A 24,670-nucleotide genomic window follows, 5' to 3' on the forward strand; every position below is an offset into this window, starting at 1 on the left:
TACACGCCATTCAACCGTTCAAAAATAAAATTGATTTACAGTATTAATTTATATTACCTATTTTATTGTACAGGAATAATATATAACGTTAGTAAATGCTAGAAATAGTTAATCTAAGAATTTGTGAAATTTAGATGTTTTTTTTTGGTAACAATCACTAGAATGATATAAGACCAAAAGCGGATAATCTCCAACCAAAAACAGTAAATCGTGCACGAGAAAAGAAACATAAGCACAAGCCGTGTTATAAAGGGAGAGCTTGGTTGCCCTGCTATCTGCTCCATCGCATACTAAAACTGAATTCCACATTCCATGATCGACATCCGACAGAAAATAATACATTGTATCAATTCAGAAAACGCACTAGGCTCCTGGTGTTAAAAAATGAGAGTACCATTTAGCAACTAGCTCAGTGATATGCCGTTGAATGTTATGAAAATTAGCATTCGATGTCTCTACATTTCAAGATCCTGAAAGGTTCCCCTCGTAGGCTAACATCAATTCTTTAGCATCTTCCTCGAACCTCAAAACATATTTCTCCATGAACTTCTTTTCTGTATAGGATAACAAACTTGATATTTTCGGCAACTTTTCTACAAGCCCCCTTGATTTTAGGATCTTGAAAACTCTATATCGAGGCAATACTCTCTTCTCCATGCTGAAAACCAAATATTGTGGCCAATCAACAATCGTAGATTTGTCGAGCATAACAGTGTTCAAGAAGAACTCAATTGCACGTCTTAATCGCACTTCTGACGATTTGAAGAGATGGGGTGACTTGAGAAGCATTTTGTTGCATTGGCATTTGGAGAAACCGAAACTCTGAAGCACTTCGTATTTCCTACTGAGAGTCCCAGCACTATTACTATAACAAGCAAAAACACCATAAACCAACATCCTTGAACCCATGACGAATCCAAGTTCAGTAGCTCTTGAAATAAGAGATTTTAGTTTGGTCTCAGACATATAAACAAGCCGTGGCTCGTTCTTAAGAATCATGACCAATTGAGATCCTACAATGCCACAGCTTTTCAGATATTTGATGCCAGATAGCAATCTGGAATCCTTGCCAATCACCCAAGCGTACCTCGAAAGGATATGAAACATGTCATCATTAATATTACATTTACTGGTATCAGGTTGGATAAGCCCAAGAACTTTCTTGACGAGCTCGATACACGGCTTCAGCTTTTTATCCAAACTGCAAGTGAGAAGCATCGGGTTCTTGGAAATGAACGTAGCCAATTGAGGTCTTGGGATACCAAGTTCTTGAAAATATATGAGCTTTGGCTTAAGTATTTTTTCGACATCAAGTACAAGAATCTGGGGTCGGCTATTAAGCATCAATCTGATTTGGATATCTGAAAAACCATGAATTTTGAGAAAATGAACAGCTGCTTGAGGTTTCTCAAGGGATTTGACATGTGAAAATTGGCTAGTAATGGTGAGAGCTCTCTGTTTGGGACATTTCAAAGAGTCGATCAAAAAATTGAGCAAAATATGGTTTTCTAAGTTTGGGTGTGTGGTTGATGTGTATGTACGGCTCAGAGCAAAAGAATAAAAAAAATCAATACAAGGGGAAAGTGGGTTGGCGGGGTTCAAGTGGAAGTTGCGAAAATGGAAAGGCAGAAGCAAGCGAGAGCGAAGAGGGGACATGAACTCTCAAATTTATTTTAAAGTTTCCAAGAGCTAGGGGAATTAGATTCTAACAACTGGTAACAAACTGTTGTTATATCTGAATACAACCATCATATATAAATCTAAGCTCAGCACAAGAAAAAATAAAGCTGAGCCTTTCTTATAATGGAAAGCAGTAAAAAACTAGACAGGAATTTGAAAAGACAGATCAAGATAGACTCAACTCTCAACAGAAGCACAATATCCGTTAATCACCTGAACAACCAAAAGAAAAGGCTATAAATCAGTTCAAGAATGTCCAAGAAGTCACCAAAATCCACTTAAACCAAGCTAAGCAATCATAATTTCATATATACATCAACCCAAGGGTAAAGAATGAAAAAACAACACAATAGATGAAGTTTCGGAACCTACACCTGGATCTGTATAATCCACAACAATACTACTTTCAGCTAGTTAATTAGTATTGACCATATGATTTAACTAAAAGTGGTAGGGATCTTAACCTCAGGTGCATTCGCTTACTTTGACCACTACTAAACGTACATCATCCCATTAAAAAACTACAAGCTTCCACATTTCCAATTTGTCCAAACTACAGATAGAGAGTAGAACACTATATCTTCATCCCACAAAATTTCCCACTTCGGCAAAAACACTTGACCTATCGAGACCAAATAAACATGAAAACAAGCACTGATTACACGGTTTAAAGCTTTTGCAGCAATGTTCATATAATCAGAACATATATCGAAACCGTCAATTAGACAACCACCGATCACAAGTCCAAGATCATCCATCTAAACTCCAGAATTTTCTCAAAAACATTTTAAAAACCACCTTTGTTCGAGGCTCCCAACACAAATTACGCCAGAAACCCAATAAATCCTAGAAAGAGGAATCACAGAGAAGGCAATAATATTTTTCAATTGATAGATTCCAAGACAAAATGCAGCAGTTCATTTTACAAAGATTTATAATGAATCAATACAGAAGTGGGAAATACAAAAAGGACTTCTGAATTTATGAACAACAAAAAGAGAAGTACCTGATAATTATTGAACAGTGGTGCAAGCAAAACGATGGCCGCATATTAAAGTTTCACTTCGAAATTTATGCAGTTCCTTCTGCGGAGAAGAGATTTATATTTGAGGTGAAATTATCGTTCTACCCACGAGATCATACAATTTGTATTCTGGCCTCTTCCTTCAAAGTTCAGAATTATGTTTTGGAATTACACGTTGGATTAGGTCCATCTACAGTGAGGTTACCTATTATATATTACAAAAGTGTATTTGAAATTATAAAACTATCATAAATATATTTCTGAAAAAAAAAATTCAAATAAAAAATATGGATAATTTTATATTTTCAAATATATTTTATAACCCAATTTATTTCTCCTATTGTATGTGTGTGTGTGTGTGTGTGTTTTAGTGATAACGTTAAAACTCATCACTAAAATTATTTCATTTTAAAAATACAAGTATTTTATGTTTTCAAAGAATAAATTTTTGACAAAAATTTGTGTTAGACGATATCACGAGTCTTATTTTATGAGACATATCTCTTATTTGAGTCATTCATGAAAAAATATTACTTTTTATGTTAAGAATATTACTTTTTATTATGAATATCAGTAAAATTAGCCCGTCTCACAGATAAAAATTCATGAGACCGTATCACAAAAGACCTACTCTAAATTTTGACCACCTATGCATTGTTTTAAAGCCAAGTAAAAAAAAATTCATTTAAAAAAAACGCAATGTAAAACAGTAATTAATAACTTTTTTAAAAAATGCATTATTATATAGTATAATTTAGATAATAAAAACTTTAGTTTTTATTATATAGTAATTGATTATAAAAGAAATAACTTGAGTAAATTATTTCTAAACCATATTTCGTATGTGCTTGACTTGGTTGGTATAAATAAATATTTGTACTAAGATAAATTTAGAATGAAATTTTTGGCACTAATGAATAATTTTAGAATGCCGGTAATCTCCAAACAGAGGTAAATTAATTCTTTCAAGATTCAGAAAGATGGCCTTCGTAAGCTAACATCAATTCTTCAGCGTCATCCTCAAACCTCAAAATATATTTCTCCGTAAACTTCTGATCTGTCCAACGTAATATACTTGTCATACTCGGCAACTTCTTCACAAGCCTCTTCGATTTCACCACCTGCACAACTCTATGTCGAGGTAATATTCTCTTCTCCATGCTACACATCAAACAATATGGCGATCCAAAAATCACAGATTTGTTAAGCTTAAGTGTACTCAAGAAGAACTCGATTCCACGCCTTAATCGTGCTTCTGATGATTTGAAGAGAATGGGTGCTTTGATAAGCATTTGTTTGCATTCGCATTCAGTGAATCCGAAGCTTTGAAACAAGTTGTACTTTTTTTTTAGAGTTTCAGCACTGTTACCATAACAAGCTAAAACACCATGAACAAACATTCTTGAATCCATAGCAAATCCTAATTCGGTAACCCTTGAGATAAGTTTTTTGAGTTTGGTTTCAGAAACAGAAAAGAGCCGTGGATCATTCTTCAGAAGCATGATCAATTGAGATCCCACGATACCACAACTTTCCAGATATTTGATGTTAGATAGCAATGTTGATTTTTCGCCAATCACAAAAGAATACCTCGAGAGGATACGAAACAGGTCATCATTAATATCACATTTACCGCTGTCTGGTCGGTTAAGCTCGAGAACTTTCTTCATGAGCTCGATACCAGACTTTAGCTTTTTATCCAAACTGCTGGAAAGAAGCATCGGGTTCTTGGAAATGAACTTAGCCAGATGAGGACTTGGGACACCAAGTTCTTGAAAATATACAAGCTTTGGGATGGATTTAAAGCAATGATCTGATTTGGGTGTCTGAAAAACCATGAGATCTGAGGAAATGAACAGCTAGCTGCTTGAGGTTTTTTAGTGGATTTGACATGTGTAAAGTGACTAGTGATGGTGAGAGCTCTTTGTTTGCGACATTTCAAAGAGTCGATGAAAAACTTAAACATAACATGGCTTTCTAAATTTGAGTGCGGAGTTGATGTGTAGGAGCGGCTCAGAGAGAAAGGGAATAAAAAATTAATGCATTGGGAAAATGGATCAGTGGGGTCGAAGTGGAAATTGCGATAATGGAAATATGAAAGTGAGTGAGAGCGCATACTGGACATGATCTCTGAAATTTGATTTGAAGTGTTTAAGAGCTAGAGGTTAGATTTAACAGGTAACAGGCTGTTATTGATATGGACATGACTATAATTGACATATCTAAGCAGGGCACGTAAAAGATGAATCTAAGCATTTCTTATTTCGAGGTCATGGAAGCAGAAATTAGATAAGAATAGGAAACAGAACGATAAAGATGAACTCAACTCTGAACAGATGTGCAGTACCCCTTGGCCACCTGAGCATTCAAAATTAAGAAAAAGATATAAATCAGTTCGAAGTCCAAGAATTCACCAAGAAAACAAATAATCCAAGCTCAGTTGTCATATATGAGAACAAACCATGTACAGAGAGTAGGATACAACACCAAAAGATAAAATCTTTTAACCAAACCTCAGGGTTTGTTTAATCAACAAAAAACGGCTACTTTTTTAGCTACTTAATTATGATTATCTTATGAATGAACTCAAAGTGGGAAGGATCGTAATTTCAGGTGCATCTGCATACTTTAACCACTCCTCATCATAAATATGTAACATTAGAAAACCAGAAGTTTCCACATTCCAGTTTGTCCAGATTGAAAGTAGGAAGACTTTATCAGGATCACACAAAATTTCTGCCATTGGCAAAATTACTAATTCTACATAAACCTTGAAAATGCTGGATGTAATTTATACAAAATCACTAAGATTACAAATGATAATTGAAATAAAATATTAAACAAAATACACAAAATGTAAAGGAGCTCAGTGCTAGTAGAACCAATACACAAGTGGTATGGCCAAATCTAAAATCATAAGTACCTTAGTGAGCACTCTAACAATAGAAGCAGAATACCAGAAAGGAATCAGCCTCGAAGCTGTAGCTTATTAGCAAAGCTAAGCAGATTTCAAGTAAATCCAAAGAAAATAAAGTAAAAGTGCTCGAAAATGTTGATGTAGTCTATTGCTTTTGTGACAACGTTCACGTAATCAGAACAAGTTTCGGAACCATTACCTAGAATCACCATCAATCCCCAAAATCCCCAATTTTACCCAAAGAATCAAAAAGAAAAAGCCCAGAAAATCTTCAATATACGGAGTAATAATGAAGTAGCACATAAACAGACAGGTGATGAGACCTGGAGGCAAACCTTCGCCACGACTCCCGAGCAAAGTCCAGCTGACATACACGCAGTTCCTTCTTAAAATACAGTTGGTTCCCACAGACAGGAATCACAGAATCGTATTTGGAGCATTTCAAGGATTTAAATTTGAAAAAAGGATATAAAACAAAAAAAATTAAATGGTTCCAATTTTTGGGATTTTAAAATATATTAATATATATTTTTTAAAAAATAAGTTACCATTTGTAAATTGAAGATTTCAAACAAATGGATTTTGAATTTAAATCTATGATAGATATATATATATATATAATTATTTATGTTGCATTATAAACTTCACATTTTAAAATTTTGAAAAAAGGTGAGCTTGAGACTTGATGTTGTTAAAAACTGTATAATTTTCTTTTTTTTTTTGGCTTTTTAGAAGAGGGATTTCATAAATATTAGTTTTGAAATTTGAGGTAGAAGTCTTTTTATTTCAAGTAAGTTATGAATATTTATTAAATTTTTGAGCCCCAATTAAGAAAAAATATAAAATTTAGCAAATTAAATATTATAGAAAAAATAACAAAATATTATAAACAATATGTCATAACATTATTATCTAACAAAGATCGCATCAGCTTTATACTAATAACTTTCTTCATTTCATCCGATTAATATCATTCAACAAAAACACATTAAATTTAACATCATAGCAGAAAAATCATATATATATATATATGAAGCAAATGTAGTCATTAAGTTATTAACTATGAACATGCATCCCTCCTACTTTTCCATATTCATCCCAAAACAAGCTGAAATCAATAAAATGGTCAATCATTTATCAGTTACCTTAGCGATTGACTAACATATCATCAAATTTTGTGAGTTATATGAATTAATATATATGGAAGTACAAATTTTTTAAATAAAAGTACTTTATATTAGAATTTATCATCATTTCATAAAACTGCATATCAATATTAGACTTAAAAAAAAAAACATACAGTTTATATTAATAGATTTATTTATTTCCCATTTCAGAAAAATCTACCACTCAACCCCATGCTCCCCAACACTTTCCATGATCCTATTAGAATTCTCGTCAAATATATAGCTCTTGCCATTTTTCAAATCATCAGCATTATTTATCATCCCTACATTCATCTGTTCACCATAATGACTTCTTTTGGGATCATCTGGTAAACCAATGCCAAGATAATTACTATTATATGTTTTAAAATCCCACAAATCATGATCATCAGGTCTGGCTGCAAACCCCATGGATACAATCGAACTATTACAGACAGCAATATCTTCTATTTTTTCGCCATGACGATTCGTGGCCGGCAAAGAAGGATCTTCTTGTGTAGCCACAGTGTTCTTCTCTCCCTCAGTATTTTCTCTATACTTGTTGAGGTAATCTTTCAAGGGTCCAACATAGTTCTCAAATCCAAGTGTTGTCATAGCCCACAATAGATCATCGCCGTTTATGGTCTTTCTCTTCTCCCTTTGGCATTTATCCGATGCTTCGCCTGTAAAAAGATCCCATCAAACGACAAATAATCAGATTTAATTCATGAAAAAGATTGATCAGTGGATACCCGTGATGAAGTTAATGAATTCGGAGACACATTCTTGCACAGTTTGCTTTGCTTCTTTGGAAATCTTGGCATTTGCAGGGAGGGATTTCTTCATGATTCGGCTTACATTGGCAATGGGGAGGAAGCCGTCTTGTTCCTTAGTGTCTGCAAGTGCCATTGAGTTGTTGTTAATTAAGGAATTGTTTTGTACTCTTTTTTTACCTGTCATTGATGGAGGAGCAGCTGGAAGAAGATAAAACTCCTAAAAAAAAATAGAAATAATCAGGGTTCAAGGTTTACAGTACTGCTGGAAAACTGGAGAGGAGTTTTAGGGTTTATATAAGATATAAAATTGATAATCGGTTGGTTGAATATGTGTTTGAAAATAATAGTTTGATCAAATAAAATAAGATTTCTAGGTAATAGACTAGCACAATCGAGTTGACAAATTAGCCTGCTCACATCATTATAATTTTATCTTTTTCTGTAAAATACGATTAATTCTTATAATAGCATTATTATAAAATTTAATCGGGCAGATAACTCTATGAAAAGTTATATATAACAACTCTACGTGCTTGGACCATTTGTGCAGACTCGAGAAAATAAAAAAGAGGAAATTCAAGAAATTTATAGTATGTATGTATGTTTGTTTTATTTTAGTTTTTTGTTAACAAATTTAAATATTGGTCATGTTTCTTTTGGTTTTTAATAATTTTAAACATTTTTCATCGAATAAACAGTTTGTCGGGAAAAAAAATTAAATTTTCAAAAAAAAATAACATACCTAGACTTCAATTGGACAAATATGTGATCAAAAATGTAATGTTCTCTTATAGAAAAAAAATGTTAATTTACAACCGGAAAAAATCTATAATCAAGAAATTATTAAATTTCGGTTTTATTTCGATATATTGTACAGTGAAATTTATCTGTGGAGAAGAAATATTATAAAGTGGAACATAATTTTGACAAAAATATTTCAAATCTTTATGTGAATGCCAAATGGCACATTTAGAAGCAATGCAACATTTTTCTGTTCTTCACAATAGACATGCACTAAAATACCGAAAATCGTCTTTCAAATATGACGTGATGTCCAATCAGAAAGTGTTGGAAAAATTAATTATCAAAATTGGTTTTATCCATTTAGTCAAACAATTGTATTTATATTTTTGTAAGTGCGATCGTCCCACGAAAAAACTTTGACATTATTAGAAGCTTCCAAATTTGGTCGGCTGCGCAGCGGAGACTTTTAGATAAAGAATATATGAACAAGTGCTAAAGGAAATAAGAAGATTTCCATATATTTTCTCATAAAAATGTTCTTAGGTAGTTAAGAAGATATGTGATAAATCGCAAGTTTAATTCATCCTATTCATGTGAGCATTACTCTCATGATAAGATGGATGGTCCAGATTTATCCATACATATATAAGATCCACTTTTTTTTTTGAAATTGTATGTGTGACAAGATCTTATCCGTTAAAATGAAGTGAGGGTATCACCCACATAAATAAGATTTCATCACAAAAATCGCGGAAGCCCATTTTTTTATTTCCTGTTATTTTAAACATGCGACTTTGTGAATCTAAATAATGATAACAAAAATTATTCTTGTTTTGCTGATTAGGTTAGGCTAACGGCGACAGCAGGGCGTCAACTGGCAGCTGTAACCTAGGTGTTGCTTTGCCGTATCCACCATCAACCGATGCCGGTGTTAATGCAAGATGTTAAATTGACAGTGGCCACTCGAAATCAACAGCGTACGAGGCTGCAAATATATAACTGGTTCTCCTTGTCCCTTAAAATAGAACTAACTATAGTTTGCCTTGTAAACTAGTTAAACTTTGCCACTACAAGGAAAAATCGTCTGCTCTCCATCTCCATCATGTTCAATGAATTTTATTACTTTTATATATCATAAAATACAAGACCACGTAAATATATCCATAAAAAATGGTAGTTTGAGCAACAAAGTCTGCAATAACAATAAGAAAAAAGAATGACTTAAAGAAACAAGCCAACAGTAGGTTAGCTTTCAACTCAACCATGGCTAAATAGAAACTATTGAATCCCCGCAGGTACAACAGAATTATAGTGCTCACCAAGCCCAAAAGCATGCTTATGAAACGACAGCAGAATACTTGACTTCGATGATGAGCCGGTTCCATTACTTTGAAGGTATTCCTTCCCCATTTCTACATCAGGAAAAGATCCTGAATATATCATGATAGGTTTCTTTAAACAATGGGTTAGAGCACCGAGCTCTAGTTGTCCTCCCCATGCTGCAGTAGACTCGATGTCCCTGCAATATTTTTCAAACCTCTCAGTAATGGAATCTGCAGATTCTCCATCTGCAGCATTTTCAGAAAGAAAAAACGGTAGAAAATCTGATGCATTTTTTCGCATATAATTAGCCACCATTTCCCGAAGTTCTTGGTAAGTACAAGGTGAGGAGCCTCCAGAATGGAAGGCTAATTGGTCCTCAACAGCTCGGTAGAGACAATGGCCGTCGGCTTTTATTTCATTGATGGTAAATCCAAGGGGTTCTAGTTTTCGCTCTAACTTCTCATCTTCAATAATTCGATGGCTTACAATCTGGCTCTGCTCTTCTTGAATTCTACGTTCCCTGGCTGCTTCCTCTTGGGCTCTTTTTTCACGTCTCTTTGCGTGCTTATTTGGTTTTGATGACTGCTCTGCTTGATTTGTGACTGAAACCCCAGCAATTGCCTTCACCAGATTGTCCAAATCTCCCTTCTGTTTATCTGTACCGCCATTGTAGCCTAACAAAGCCAATTCCTTAGCTTGTGCTTCTTTAAGCTTTGTTGAAAGTCTAGATATCTCTTCATCAACTTGTTTCTTCTTGGCTTTCTGTTCGGCCTTGCTACCTTTTGCCGCGGCCTTTTTTAATGCAACTTCTTTGCTCTGTAGATCATTAGTCTCTTTTCTGCAATTCAACAAATTCCACTTGAGCTCATAACAAATTTCGTTCTCCGTATGAAAATACACAATCAAAGAGCTTTTTGATTGTCAACAACTGTAAAACAATCATCTAATTTCAAAGTTTCGGCGATTTAACAAATCACTAGCAACCAGAGCAAGAAAAGATTGCAACCAAATCTACCAGATACGAAACAAATCAGCCTACACTCCTGATGGAACCAATGTCCAATAACTACTTCAATTCATTTCACCTTTCTACAGAAAGGGTGTCGGGGAGCATAATGACATTCCCAAACCAAAAAGGAGTCTTTGTTCTTTTTGTTTCCATTGTTTTCCATTTTGCATCTATTGTTTGTTTAGGTCTATGACTGTGTGTGTAACCAAAGTGGAAAGGCAATCTGGCTATACTTCAGCAAATGATTATCCAAGAAAGCCGCAAGGTAAATTATTGGTTAAAATACAAGGAAACAGGTAACAAATACAACGAATTTTGGATTATTTAGTTCAGAAATCCAAATTTAGATTCGGTAAGAATAAAAAAAATTTCTTTTGTCATACTATTCAAGTCTCGACTATGAGTTGATTTAATAAATCATATGTATCATGATACGGATCCCATTCAAAATCATTGAGAGGTAATTCATTCATTGATTTTAAGGAAAAAAGATTTATCATCTTTATGGAAGAGATTATGGAAGTAAATATTCTTACATATATCGATATTGCACTATTTGTTCTTTAATAAAGAAACAAGGTCAGAAAAAAACCACTTAAATAGGATTATGCATGCAAGAACATGTGTGTAGATTTACCTGTGTCTAGAAAGCATCTCTTCAAGAGTTTCTTGCTTCTCTGGAACTGCATTTTCTGAAACCCCCTCAGACATTGTGTCTTCCACTGGATTTGTATCTGCCATTCACCTATCCCGAAATCAAGGTGTTAGATCAATATTGGGATCAATTTATATCAATCAAGACTTCAAGGCTAACACAAAACAGGAGAGTAACGAAAAACAAAGTGTGGGAAAATGAAATGCCAAAAATTCCACCAGTTTAAGAACGCAAGCTGGTCTTGGATGTCAAAAAGCAAAGTATGATTAGATCCATGCTGTAAAATGTGTTTGTAATTTAAGCAACATCTCCACCATAATCAATCATCACTTGTTAAAGACGTATCAAGATCACTCCAGCTATTTCTCTAGGTTAGTATCGGGTGGATGCAATTTAATCTTACAGAAAATACCTACATTTCAAATGACATTCTATTTTCAATCATCCATTTCCCCGTAAACCATTTCCCTGGAACTAGATATTCAGCATCTAACTAACTTCATTACACATCGACACTCGGAATACAAACAAAATCAAATAAACACGCCAAAATTTAACTCATCAACAATGGTGCACCCACCAATTTTCAGCAAGAAAACATAGAACTCATCGTATGCTTTTACAACTCAACATGCTTACTAATTATCTACCTCTCTAATCAAACAAGATCACGATAGAGATATTTTATGAAATGAAAACGTTAAGGGTAATCATAGAGACAAACACAAGTCACTTGAGAAAGCGAAATAGAGCCACGTGTCAAAGAAAAGAAGGCAGAAAAGGTTTTAGGAGATTTTCCGTTTACATAGCAATAAACAACATCATTGCATCACTTCCCGGTAACAAGAATAAAACTTACACGACAATTTTAGTAAAATATAACTACTACAACTCAATTCACATCGTAATTCACCGGAAAAAAAAACATTAAGATGACATAAAAAGTCAAGATTCACAATGCATAAAAAACAACATTAACAAGTAATAGAGAAGGATGAGTGACAAATCAGAATTTAAACTACCACTTAAAGAACAACAAAAGACCGTAAAGGTTTCAATCATCACACACGAGAGACCCGAATCAATAACTACATAATAAGACCCGCACCAACTTTAATAAGATAATAAGATACCAACAATTTAAATCATTTTTTTTCTAAATTAAGTCGAACTTAGCCCACATCGAAGGACGAGCACAACATTAAAATTTCACTAAAACCCGATACAGAAACGCCATGTACACCGAATATGGAGGTGATTAAGGTCATGTACGCAGCAACAGATGAAAAACAGACCCAGACGGTAGAGTTTTGAACTGTATTCTAGCAATATATAGGTATACGCACAGATAAATACATACATATATATATACAAAGGGTAACAAAAAGTAAGGGTGTTGAATACAAAGTATAACCTGGCTCATAACTTGTAACCAAGCCGCCGGCCGCTTTCAGAGAGGAGGGGGAGGAGGGTTTGGTTTTAGGAGAAGTAATCGCCTCATTTCACGACTCCAAATATTTATTTTATTAAAAAAATAATTGGCCCCTTCCATATTTACTTTTCTTTTCCTTCTTATTCTATTTTCTCTATTTCCTTTTTCAGAAAAAATTACCTTAAAAGTTAAAACTTATTTGGAAAAAAAATTCATACTCGACAAATCCAAGAAAACCCAACAAAAAAGTTTATATCAAAAATTTCTATGAGACGGTCTCAAGGGTCGTATTTTGTGAGACGGATCTTTTATTTGGATCATTCATGATAATTATTACTTTTTATGTTAAGAGTATTACTTTTTATTGTGAACATCAGTAGGATTAACTGGTCTCATAGATAACAATTCGTGAAATCATCTCACACGAGACATGTTCATCTTGTGAACTTGTTTATAATAATTTTTTTCGTGCGAATAGAATAAAACCTAGATTATTTTTGGCACATATGATCAAAGAATTATTAGAATATTTGTGAATAAAACAAATTATACCTAAATTTTATTGACTACTTATTTCAAGATAATATATATATATATATATATATATATATATATATATATATATATATATAATTTTTCGAAAAATTATACAAACATATTACTATATTAGTATCTGTTTAATATTTTCTGAAAATTCAAATCATAGATAATTATTTTTTTTGTAATTTTAGTAATTTTTACATAACATTGATATGACATTGCTGATGTGACATAAATATTTTCTGTACATTACCAAATCAACATCTTGATAGAAAATATCTGAAATTGTAAAAAATTGAAAAATATAAAATTAAAACTGAAATTTGGCCATATAAATTACCCAAATAACAAAGATTTAAACATATAGAACCAAAAATGTCTTCTTTTTTTTTTGAACAATTCAATAGTTAAAATTTTGCAAATGTGGTCATAAAACTATTAATCACTATAATTCCAAATTCACAAGACTGGAAAATATTTTCACCAAATGATTCATACGAAGAGGTGCAAAATCATATTTAGTTTAATGATTTTATTTCTCTCTTTCGTTTTTTTATTTTTCTTGGGTATCAAATTTTGATTTGTGAACTCCTCTAATCGAGGCTTTTTAAAAAATTATGGATCTCTGATCGAGATCGGGAAATTAGGCACCGCTAAACGCAGCTTAACTGAAAAATTAAATAAAAACCACAACAATGACAATAATACTAATATATTAGTGTACCGACGCACGCGTTACGTGCTTGTAGAATATTTTTCATAACTCATTTGGTTTATATTTAAATGAGGATCAGAATATAATTATAAGAAATAGTGAGGGACTACACTGTAATTTTGATATATAAATTAAAAACAAATAGAAAAAAAAAAGAATAAGAAAAACCAAATAGAAATTGAGCTCACAAAACTTTATGTCTAAAAAATAAAGACTCTAACCGCTAAACTACATATGATTTACATTAAGATTTTAGTATTTTATTAATATATATAATTATTAGAACAGATCATAACACCAAAAATTAGTTACTCTAAGTATCTCAAACTTAATAATATAGTATAGATAATATATCAAATCAAGCATTTTTTGCTTTTTTAAAAAAATTGTTTTCTGTCAAACATAATGAATCTACTCAGCTTCTTTTCTTAATTGTTTCAATGCATTCAAGGACTGTTGCCTTCTTTGACATTGCTGACAATTAGAGCCTCATGCAGCACCTCTGTTATTTTTAATTATGGAAGCAGCAGCGGATCATACCTGCAAAATAATCCCATTATTGTCAGTTTTCCATCAACATAAACTTAGTTAATAAACTGTCAGCCATCAGTTAGTCCTTGCGGCTTGGATCATGGATTCGAGTGATACCATAAACATGCAATTGATGGTCAAAAAAAGCAAGAGGTGGGCACTTTTGTCACACGTTCATGTGGCAAAGATCAGTTAGTGTAGAAGGCAATACATCATGTTTTCTATTCTCTTTCCCGTAAACCACAGAACACATCAAGCTAAATCATTAAATAGCAGCCTGAAATAACCAGCAACAAAGATAATTCAAACCATTCAACTTATGTTTCATATTTACCAGGTTTTATATGACATTCTTCCCTTCACAGTGTGTGTGGGAATCCACCGAAACATGTTGCCCAACAATTTTGTGACCTTCCCGACTCTCGTTACTATTTTTCAAGATCCCAAATGGATAAGATTATTTTATCATAAGTTACAGCTCCAGTCACTAATTTAGGAGGTGAAAACAAACCCTTGGGAGATGCTCCCTATAGCAAGGATAATCAAATAGATGCTTCCAATCAAGTATGGCACAAAAAATTAAAGCCCCATTCCCATAAAATCACAAATTAATGAACCAATCATGCAAATGGCTTTGATGTGTTTTGGTCAAACAAGTCACTTGACATGCAGCAGGATCGCAACCAAGAGAAAAAACCCAATTCTGAATGCATGTTTGGCATGCAGAACAGAATTTACCAACAACAGCGGATGATTAGTTTACCATATATCAGTGAAAAATAATGTTTTTCGCATATCAAATCGAATATCTATCTCACAAATTTAACATGAAATGATCTCAATTCTCAAATGAATTTTTGTGTTCTTCATATTTTTATTCATTAAATAAGTAATTTGTTATTTTTTTCTATGTGTGCCATGTTGGATAATTGATTCGTTTATGGACACATTATATGTGAGACTTGGGTCAAACTAAAAAATAATGACATTTTTCAATAAAGTAAAACCAGAGGAAATTTGCAGATGTTTCAAAATTACTTATGTTATATGAACGTGTTATGTAAAGTTTTGGTATATTATTGCCATATGTTGAGCATGGAAATATTTTCATTCCATTTACTAAGTGACACTTGTGTAATTTACTTTTTACATGGAGTGGAAGAGCAAGAGGTTACCAAATGTTGGGGCTGGTGAATTGAATGTTTGGTTGTTATGAAAACTTGAATTTTGAGATACCTGCATTTTTTTAGATAAATTAAGTTATTGAGTTTCGTAAAATGCTGAATTCATTGAATAAGTATTACTTAAGTTTATTAATAAGTCGAGGCTTAGTTTTTCTTGAACATGTTAAAGTATTGAAATTCCGAAAACACGGTCGACTTGTATCATGTGGCGTGACATTATATTTGGTCGAACATGTTGAAAATTTGAATTAGTTAAAGTTTGAATGAAAATTATGTATGGATCATGACGTGGTAGTGTCTTTTAGCTCTTTTGTATTATTGACTTAATTGTTATTTATGATTCTGAAAATATCTTTTGACTTTTCATATTCTTGAGTTATTAACTATAAGATTAATTGAGTTAATTAATTTTTCATGATTTTTTATGTGTATTTTGGATCTTACAAATAATGTGTATATTTCCTCAATCCATAGATATTTTTACAAATACATTCAAGATCTCACTCAAGTGTTTTTTTTTTTTGTATTTCATATTGCTAGCTTTTCATTTGGCCTCCATTAAATTTTGATGATAAAGTAAAGATACGAGAGTTTGCCAAAGTAGCAAATTTGTGCTTAATTTGCTACTGATTTTACTGTTGTATCCTGAGAAATAAACGTCTATAAGTGTCAATTTTCAAGCATCCGGGCAAATTTCTTTTAAAGAAACTTTACTTTTCGGTTTGTTTGTTTCATTATCGCATTACAAATTTATTTTGTTAGTTTATATTTATGTTGCTAGTTTGTATTGCAATAAATTTTGGTTGTTGATAATTTGTTTGCCTTTATTTTGGTGCAGCATGTTCTGACATATAATGTCTCGACGTATTGTGTTTAATGTTGTTGATTATGTTCTGATCATGCTATAAAATTTGTTTTACGAAACAATCACATTTTATTTGATGTATTTTGTATCTGTTTCTTGATCAAATCCCAAAGAACTTTTTAAAAATCAAATTGAAAGGATAAAAACTGAAGGTCTTTGTGTACGATACACAGAGCCGGCTCTAGGGGTAGGCGCCCTAGGCAGCCGCCTAGGGCCTCTCTTTTTGTTAGGGCCTCTTTATGTAGCATATTAGATACTGTTGATTAATTATGTGCATTTAATCATTAGTTTTTATGTGATATTTGTATATTTAATTTTAAAAAAATTATATAAAACATTCACCTAAAAAAATAGCCTAGGACTTCCAAATTTCTGAAAACGGCCCTGACAATACATAGGAAAAATTACTCCCCATGTGACATGAATAGAGATAGATCTCATTCGATCTCCAATATACATACCAGTTGGGTCCCTTGAAAAATAAGAGACGCCGTACCTTTCGAGAATTCAGAGCTCTTCAACCATAAAGGAGCAGAGCAATATTAAAGCACTAAAGCTAAATTTCTGCTAAACATTTCATACACAGTTTCACATGGATGCATTTAATCAAATACACAAGGAGCCATTATTAATTAATCAATTATTACATACATAATAAATTAATTAATTGGATCGAAATTGTAATTAATTTAAAGAAATATAATTATACTATAAGTTTAGAACTTATTGACGTACGGAGGCCGGCGTGGATATTTTATATATGTGGGAAATTTTTTTTTTAACCAAGTTACAATTTTTTATTTTATTTTTCCAAATTTTCTACTCATTGTAATTTTATGTGTATCTTATGCAGATTCATACGTGTGGTTCACGTAGGGGTGGCATTTATTCTCGGATATCGGTACCCGATCCGACGCGATCAGGTAAAACCCAATCGGGTCGTGTATTTTTCAAATAAAAATCGGGTCTGTCGAGTATCCGACATTATCGGGTTCGGGTAATTTTACCGATACCAAATTGGGTATCGGGTACCCGATTTTTTTTTTTTTTTTACTTTTTTTATGGGTCTATCCGTCTGTTCAATTAAAAAATATGTGTATTTTTTTTGTGGCTAGTCATAACCCTATATAATTGCATGATATTTTGTGAAATGTGAAAAATACATGTGTTTTTTTAATTTACTAGCCATAATATGATATAATGACTAGCTATAACTCGATATAATGACATGATTTTTGGTGAAATGAAAAAAATAAATATATTTTTTTCAAAAAAATTTTTTTTGTAATATATTAGTTAACTTTTAAAGCATTAAATGGTGATGTGGAAAATTTGAACAAATCGAATTCATTCCTAAACAAATTGAATTATATATATATATTACCTATCTTTTTAATAAATTCAATCTGTTTAGGAATGAATTCGATTTGTTCAAATTTTCCACATCACCATTTAATGCTTTAAAAGTTAACTAATGGGCCGTGTTGTTTTTTTTGTTTGAAATATACCCAATTAAGTTAAATCCTCTATTTGCATAACTACTACCCATAAAACCATTGATTATAACATGTCAATGGAGAAAATGATATCAATTATTCCAGAAAATTTGTATGAGACGACAGATCTCTTAATTATTTGGGTCATCTATGAAAAAGTATTACTTTTTATTGTGAATATCGGTATGGTTGACATGTCTCACAGATAAAGATTCGTGAGACCGTCTCACAAAAGACCTGCTCATACAAGTTGTCAAAGAAATTAAATTGCCAAATAATTGGTTCGCATAGGCAAGTGCTTGCATGCAGATTAATTATTCATGAAACTAGCCAGCCCCTTTGAATCACACTCCAAATCCATCCATGGGAATTAATTAACCAAACAAAAACCTGGTTTTACAAGTAATCCTGAATATTAATTAATCAGATGATCAGGAGTGGTCATGCGTGGCTTTTCTCGCCAGCTGATAAATACCTGTGCAACCCAAAGCAAAATTATTGCTGAAAAGATTCCAATTCTTGGGCGTGATAACCGTGCAGTAACGGGCGCCGATGAACCCCGCGACCACGAATGCCGTCTGCTGAGGATACGAGATCGAGTCCGGCGGCATCGAGAAATTGAAAATATTGGTCGCGCTGATGGCCCACTTGAACGTCGGTGCCCAGAAATGGATGGTTCTTGGCCCCGCGGGATGGTTCCATATGCTCTCGACTAACTTCTTCGCATTCATCGTCTCCACCAATCACACTGAATGTTTGTTTTTGTGTCTCTGTCGTTTTTGTTGGAGAATTGATAATTTTATTCTTGGGATTGAGTTAAATATAGGTAGATGGGTAGAGGGTGATTGGGAGATTTGCTTTATTTAACTGCTGACTAAAAAGACTTTATTTCACTTAATATTGTCAGGTTTCCTCTCGCAATTTTTTATTTTAATTCAACATATCCTCTACACCTGATTTAATATAGACCGTTTTGTTCAGTCTTACCCACGTGGACATTGTCCCGTGATAGGATGGATGACCAAGATTTATCCATACATATTTATGACCCACTTTTTTTTTTGAAATTATATGTGTGACAAGATCTTATTCGTTGAAATGAAGTGAAGGTAGTACACACATAAGATATAGACCGATGCAAATATATGTTGTGATACATTAATGATTGTTTGGGAAAAAATAAAGCTTTTACTATAATATTACGCCAATATACGACGTGTGTATTTTTTTTTCCCATTTTTCAAATATGTAGTTCAGTGTTTATATTTAATGGGGTTTTTTTTTGTTATGATAATTTAATATGAAATAAGTATTTGAAAGATATACAACCATTTTTTGGATGATTTACATAATGATAAAATACGAAATTTGCTTGTACAATTTGTTTTTATAATGATACTTTAAATCTGTGTAAAATAACAGAATTTGATAGAACACTCGATTTCATCCGACATTTTTAGCTATGGCTTTGTCAATGAGTGATCCATAAATCAAATCTAATTATTACTACTCAACAGACAACAATATATTGTCCCAAGAGTCGAGAAATAGTCAATAACCATCGTCCACTTTTTTGGTGCACGCATTTAATAATTGCCAAGTCTCGTATTAATTTTTGGCCTACCAACTAAAATATATTTAGGTACCACTTTAACCGATAGAATTTGATTGGGAGTAAGATTTGAAGGTACACTATTACAATTATATAATTTGATATCGAATAAATTTATTTGTGAAATCTAACGTCTCAAATCTATCGATCTCAACACAATCTTAAAATTTAACTTTACTCGATCGGAAGAATAAAACACGAATCAAGAGGTGGATCCCCACCCTACTTTCAAACTAGGGGAAACAAGCCGAATTGGGAGTCCACCCCAACTTATCCCATCAAAAGTTTCCGTCACCTGAAAATTTTCACACAGAAAGGGAAGAAGTGACGAAAATGATAAGAACAAGTTGTCTCGACCAATTTGTAAAATTCTTGGTCTATATGCCATCGCCAGCCAATTATAATAATGGCATCATCTGCTTGTGTGGACTATTCGAGAGGGAGGGGGGAGGGGGGGGGGGGGGGGGTGGTTGGGGGGTAACGTACGTGCATTTATGACATTTACATTGGTTGATTGGTGTGGAGCTTCTCATTACAACACTGCATGTGTTGTTAAATATATGTCAAATAGACAACACTGGAACTGTACTTTTTTTTTCTTTCCTTTTTTGGGGGAAAAAAATTAAGGTGGTAATAGAATGTGCACGAATACAGAAGTGTACATATATTTCATGGAAAAAATTACGTGCATCAATATTTAAAATTAGCATACGGGAGCATGTGTTCCGTGCATTTTTTCGTTCTTTTTTGTATAAGTAGTAAGCGAACCAACGCAATCAAATCGAATAGCACAAAATTTAAAGGCTTGAATTCTTGTTCAAGCTAGATTTCAATTTGAAGCGCAAGAAATTTTGATAGTCTTAGCTCAACTTCAATTTGAATCAAAGCTCGAGTTCAAACTCATTTCGAAACATTCAAATATGTTAACCAGCTTCTCGAAATAAAATGTTCAAGAAGTTAAAAATATATTTATTTAATACATAATTATGTTATATCAATAAAATATTAAATCTCGCTAGCAGACATGATGAATATATTATGTTAAATACATAAATTTGTAGTACATTTTTTGTATACCTATTAATATTAAATAAAATAATAACTAGAATATGGAACTTGATAAAACTTCAGGAGAGAAAAATATTAATAATTTCACTCAAATTTTGTACAAGAAGCCACCGTATGATTTGAAATATGGATCACAAAATGAAACTCAACGGGACGAAACTCAAAGGGATGAAACTCAAAGGGTTGCAAAACCGACTCCAATCAATTTTAACCCATAATTGAAAATACACACAACACAGTCCTGAGTATATCAACACATTGTATGTTAGTTCCGGGCGGCTTTAAGTGGCTGAACTCATAAAATGGCGGATATATGTTACATGTCTTGGCAAGACCGGTTATCTTTAATACGAGTCTGCTGTTTTAACGTTACGAACCTTGAAAATTTAGGTCGTCGCAGTAATCAAATTTCGTCCAGCACACTGCAACTCGATATTGCAAAATCGGCTTAGGGCCAAGACTGCATCTTGAAAAATTTGGCGTGCTTAGTCTCTGCCGGAAGAAATATTAACACGCACAGCAAAAACAAAAGATTAGCTTCTACATGGTATTCGACTAGAATCAAATACAATATTCCAAAATGATATTCACCAATGAAATTCTGCAGCTAAAGATAGGCAAGAAAAGTGTCTTCCGAACCAACATTTTCATGCTACAGCAGTTGCATAACCGGAAATGTGGGGGCTATATTCAACTACACTTGGAAACACTAATCATATGATCATGTTACACCTACACATGACTTTTTCAATACCTCTTATAAACTTACAACCCATGCATGGACTATTTCAATTCCGAAACATGTTCACTAAAGCAACTTACACACTCATCTTGCACTCACTCATCCCAGATCTCAGGCCAGACAATGTACAATATAAATTAAGCATTTTAACAAATCTCCAGACTAAACGGACTCAAGTCTATCACAATCTTTAAACTCGATGTACGTAATTGATATAATAAGCTGTAAAATCAAGCCAAATAAATAGCAAAGACGTACCCCTTCATCCTACCATGGTTCAACAACCGCCAAGAACTCCATCAAAGTTCAACCGCCAAGCAATGAGCAATCGAAGCCCCTTTCGGAACCACAAGAATCACATCCAACCTCAAAATCTTCCCACCCAAACTTCCATCACTGTCTTTCTTGACCTCGATCTCAGCACACATAATATCCACCTCTTTCCCACTTCCCTTCCCTTCCCACACCACACACAACTTACCATCCAAATTCACCATTGTCGAGTTACACAAGAAATTCGGCAATCCTTTCTCTACCCCTCTCAACTCCTTCCAAGCATCCATCTCCACATCATACCCCTGAATCTTCCCCAAGTAATCATAACAATACAACACATTACCAACCACCGCAGCCCGACCCCTCCAACCCATGTCCAACCTTTTAGGCACATTGCCCCATTCCCCATAGCCCACGTCGAAAACCACGCCTCCCCTATCGGCCATTGCGTATAGCTTATTCCCTATCATGGCACTAGCGTGCATCCACTTGTCCCTCACCTCAATGGCACTCGGAACCGCTGCCCAAGAACCGCTTTCGGGGTCAAAAACCTCGGCCCAGTTGATGGAACGAGCCCAATTATCCACCACACACCCACCTATGACATAGATTTTCCCGCCCCAATTTTCCGCGGCGGAAAACTCCCGGGACACCCGCATTTTCGGCCCGCTTTCCCACTTATTAAACCTACAATCAAAGACCCACATATCATTCGATGGGATGTCATTGATAGAACCGCCTATCATGTAAATTTTGTGGCCAAGCACTGAAGTCGAAGGCCCGATGCGGCTCTGAGGAATTTGGGGGAGGGGTACCAGCGATCGTTTGGATTGAAGGGTTTGTTCACAGTACCAGTGGAAGGAAGAATCGAAGCGGAGATTGAGGTATAGAGAGCATTCGGAGACGCGGAGGAGGGATCGAGTGCGGAAGAGCTCAGGGGACTTTATGGTAGACAGCCATGATTTTGAGACTAGAGAGATGTACGGATGATGGGAACGGGGAACTCTGGCCAGTATTTGGACGGAGATATCATCTGGCAGGTTCGGGATGAGTTGTGATGAAGGACACAGGGGGGATGCGGCGGCGGATGGACCTGTCATGCGGGTGGATTCTAGTGTGCGCGCGGAGGAAGAGAGTAGGAATCTTGAAATTTGTGATTGTAAATTAATGAAAGATTATTGTCTGATTTTCAAGAAAAAATGATTAAAACTTCAAAAAAAAAAATGATTTAAACTGGAATTTAGTGCACGAATTTTTAAATCAAATATATTATAAATTTATTTTATTTCTTAAAATAAAATTTACTTTTGACCATTATTAGGACACCCACATTGGTGCATTAATGGATGATTATTAACGCACATTAATGTTCATGCACCTATGTGGATGTAGAAGTTATTAATTTTGGGTAATATGGCAGCCAAGAAATTCATTAGAATGAACGGCATTATTTCGCAAATAGCGACGGTTTTTCGTAAACCATCACAACTTGAAAATCGTCGTTACTCGCGACTGTTTTTTAATGAAAGTCGCTACTTGCGACGGTTTTTTAACAACAGTCGCTATTTGCGACGGTTTTTCAAAAACCGTCGTTAATTAAGGCATGTTCTGAAGAAAATCTCCCGAACGGAATCACCAACGGCTCTTTTCAAACGGCAAAATTATTCACCAACGACTCTTTTGAAAATTAAATACTACATATGATATTTACTAAAATTTATTCACTATATATACTAATCAATTTCTACAAATTCATCCCAAAACATTTATCTTTACTAATCACACTCAATATCTCTTCTATATCTTCTCACACTATCAATTTCAATTTCATCATTTCTTTGTTGAATCATAATTTTTAACCAAATGGGTGACAATAGTCAGAACTCACAAAATCAACCTCGATTTGTTTCTTCTACACAATATCCACCACAATTTCCGAATTGGCCGTTTGTTTCAAATTTTCAAGGTTATGAAAATCCTTCGAATCATTCAAATTACACCTCCCGAGCTCCGTATCCACCGCCTACATCTGAATATTGGCAAAGTATAGGCAACCCAGATTTCATGCCGCCTTATTTTTATGGATTATATAATCCACAATCCACCGTTATGCCAATCGAAAACGAACCGCCAACTCCTACGTCTGTCCCAGAGACTCAATTGTCCGACCGTGAAACACGAGTTGATCTCGAAAAAATGCAAAATGCTGATGTAGATGTTGAGGGTACGAAGAAGCGAATAATATGGGAAAAGGAGGAAGACGAGCTACTAGCGAGATCGTATGTCACAATGAGTGATGACCCAGTCATCGGCAATGATCAGAAGGGGAATGATTTCTGGAGACGTGTTGCAAGCTACTACAATGACAATCGTCCCGCTGGTTCATCTCGGAGAGCTTTAAACGTGATTCGATATCATTGACACAATACCGTCCAAAAAAAGGTGAATCGCTTCAACGCAAATTATAATAGTGTTTACAATACTTATCGAAGCGGCCATAGTGATGAAGACATATTGCGGTTTGCATATGAAAAATATCGTGATGAAAATAATGGAGTTGCATTTAATCTGGAGCATGTGTGGAGAATCATGAAAACACGTCCACTGTTTACTCCACAGTCCGATGATCACTTGGTTGGTACAAAGAAAGCGAGAATCTCAGAGTCGTGGGCTAGCAACACCTCATCGAACAAAGATGCGAGTGTTGATTTAGATATAAATGAAGAAGAGATTCGTCCAATTGGTCAAAAAGCCGCAAAAATAAAAGGTAAAAACAAAGCAAAATCATCGATGTAGGATTTGACAACAAGATACGACAGTATGTTCGAAAGTTTTACTCAGTATACAGACATAAAGAAGAACGAATCTGAATGGAAACAAAAAGAACTTGCAATAGAGGAGATGAAAGCAAAAGCGACTTTGAACAAATCTGAAGC

General features: G+C 34.0%; 6 protein-coding genes across 10 annotated transcripts; all 6 read right to left on the reverse strand.

Moving 5' to 3' along the window:
• Positions 1-462: 462 nt before the first annotated feature.
• On the reverse strand, positions 463-1,107 carry LOC140824380 (transcription termination factor MTERF15, mitochondrial-like). Its single transcript, XM_073185973.1, has one exon. The coding sequence runs from the start codon at positions 1,105-1,107 to the stop codon at positions 463-465; it is 645 nt and encodes a 214-aa protein (XP_073042074.1).
• A 2,562-nt stretch (positions 1,108-3,669) lies between these two features.
• Positions 3,670-4,542, reverse strand: LOC140824381 (transcription termination factor MTERF8, chloroplastic-like). The gene has a single exon (XM_073185975.1). The coding sequence runs from the start codon at positions 4,540-4,542 to the stop codon at positions 3,670-3,672; it is 873 nt and encodes a 290-aa protein (XP_073042076.1).
• Positions 4,543-6,907: 2,365 nt separating this feature from the next.
• LOC140824821 (nuclear transcription factor Y subunit B-like) lies at positions 6,908-7,812 on the reverse strand. The gene is made up of 2 exons (XM_073186368.1): positions 7,519-7,812; positions 6,908-7,449 (listed from the first exon to the last, which is right to left on the reverse strand). Exons 1-2 carry the CDS (start codon positions 7,724-7,726, stop codon positions 6,965-6,967), a joined length of 693 nt encoding a protein of 230 aa, XP_073042469.1. The 5' UTR covers positions 7,727-7,812; the 3' UTR covers positions 6,908-6,964.
• Positions 7,813-9,389: 1,577 nt separating this feature from the next.
• Positions 9,390-12,813, reverse strand: LOC140823713 (OVARIAN TUMOR DOMAIN-containing deubiquitinating enzyme 5-like). 2 transcript variants are annotated; one of them, XM_073185182.1, is made up of 4 exons: positions 12,688-12,778; positions 11,492-11,550; positions 11,256-11,363; positions 9,390-10,447 (listed from the first exon to the last, which is right to left on the reverse strand). In XM_073185182.1, the coding sequence occupies exons 3-4, from the start codon at positions 11,357-11,359 to the stop codon at positions 9,565-9,567; spliced, it is 987 nt and encodes a 328-aa protein (XP_073041283.1). In that variant the 5' UTR covers positions 11,360-11,363; positions 11,492-11,550; positions 12,688-12,778; the 3' UTR covers positions 9,390-9,564. The 2 variants fall into 2 exon arrangements, with proteins under 2 accessions (XP_073041283.1, XP_073041282.1); XM_073185181.1 differs by lacking the exon at positions 11,492-11,550 and having other exon boundaries at positions 12,688-12,813.
• Positions 12,814-18,383: 5,570 nt separating this feature from the next.
• LOC140824822 (mitochondrial pyruvate carrier 4-like) lies at positions 18,384-18,871 on the reverse strand. Its single transcript, XM_073186369.1, has one exon. It carries the CDS (start codon positions 18,765-18,767, stop codon positions 18,468-18,470), a length of 300 nt encoding a protein of 99 aa, XP_073042470.1. The 5' UTR covers positions 18,768-18,871; the 3' UTR covers positions 18,384-18,467.
• Positions 18,872-20,792: 1,921 nt separating this feature from the next.
• LOC140823714 (F-box/kelch-repeat protein SKIP6-like) lies at positions 20,793-22,901 on the reverse strand. Of its 4 annotated transcripts, none has more exons than XM_073185186.1 (2): positions 21,730-22,901; positions 20,793-21,176 (listed from the first exon to the last, which is right to left on the reverse strand). In XM_073185186.1, exon 1 carries the CDS (start codon positions 22,832-22,834, stop codon positions 21,758-21,760), a length of 1,077 nt encoding a protein of 358 aa, XP_073041287.1. In that variant the 5' UTR covers positions 22,835-22,901; the 3' UTR covers positions 20,793-21,176; positions 21,730-21,757. The 4 variants fall into 4 exon arrangements, with proteins under 4 accessions (XP_073041287.1, XP_073041285.1, XP_073041286.1 ...); XM_073185184.1 differs by having other exon boundaries at positions 20,794-21,208; XM_073185185.1 differs by having other exon boundaries at positions 20,794-21,176; positions 21,717-22,901.
• Positions 22,902-24,670: the final 1,769 nt, after the last annotated feature.

Source organism: Primulina eburnea, chromosome 2 (assembly GCF_022965805.1).
Source record: "Primulina eburnea isolate SZY01 chromosome 2, ASM2296580v1, whole genome shotgun sequence".
NCBI lineage: Eukaryota > Viridiplantae > Streptophyta > Magnoliopsida > Lamiales > Gesneriaceae > Primulina > Primulina eburnea.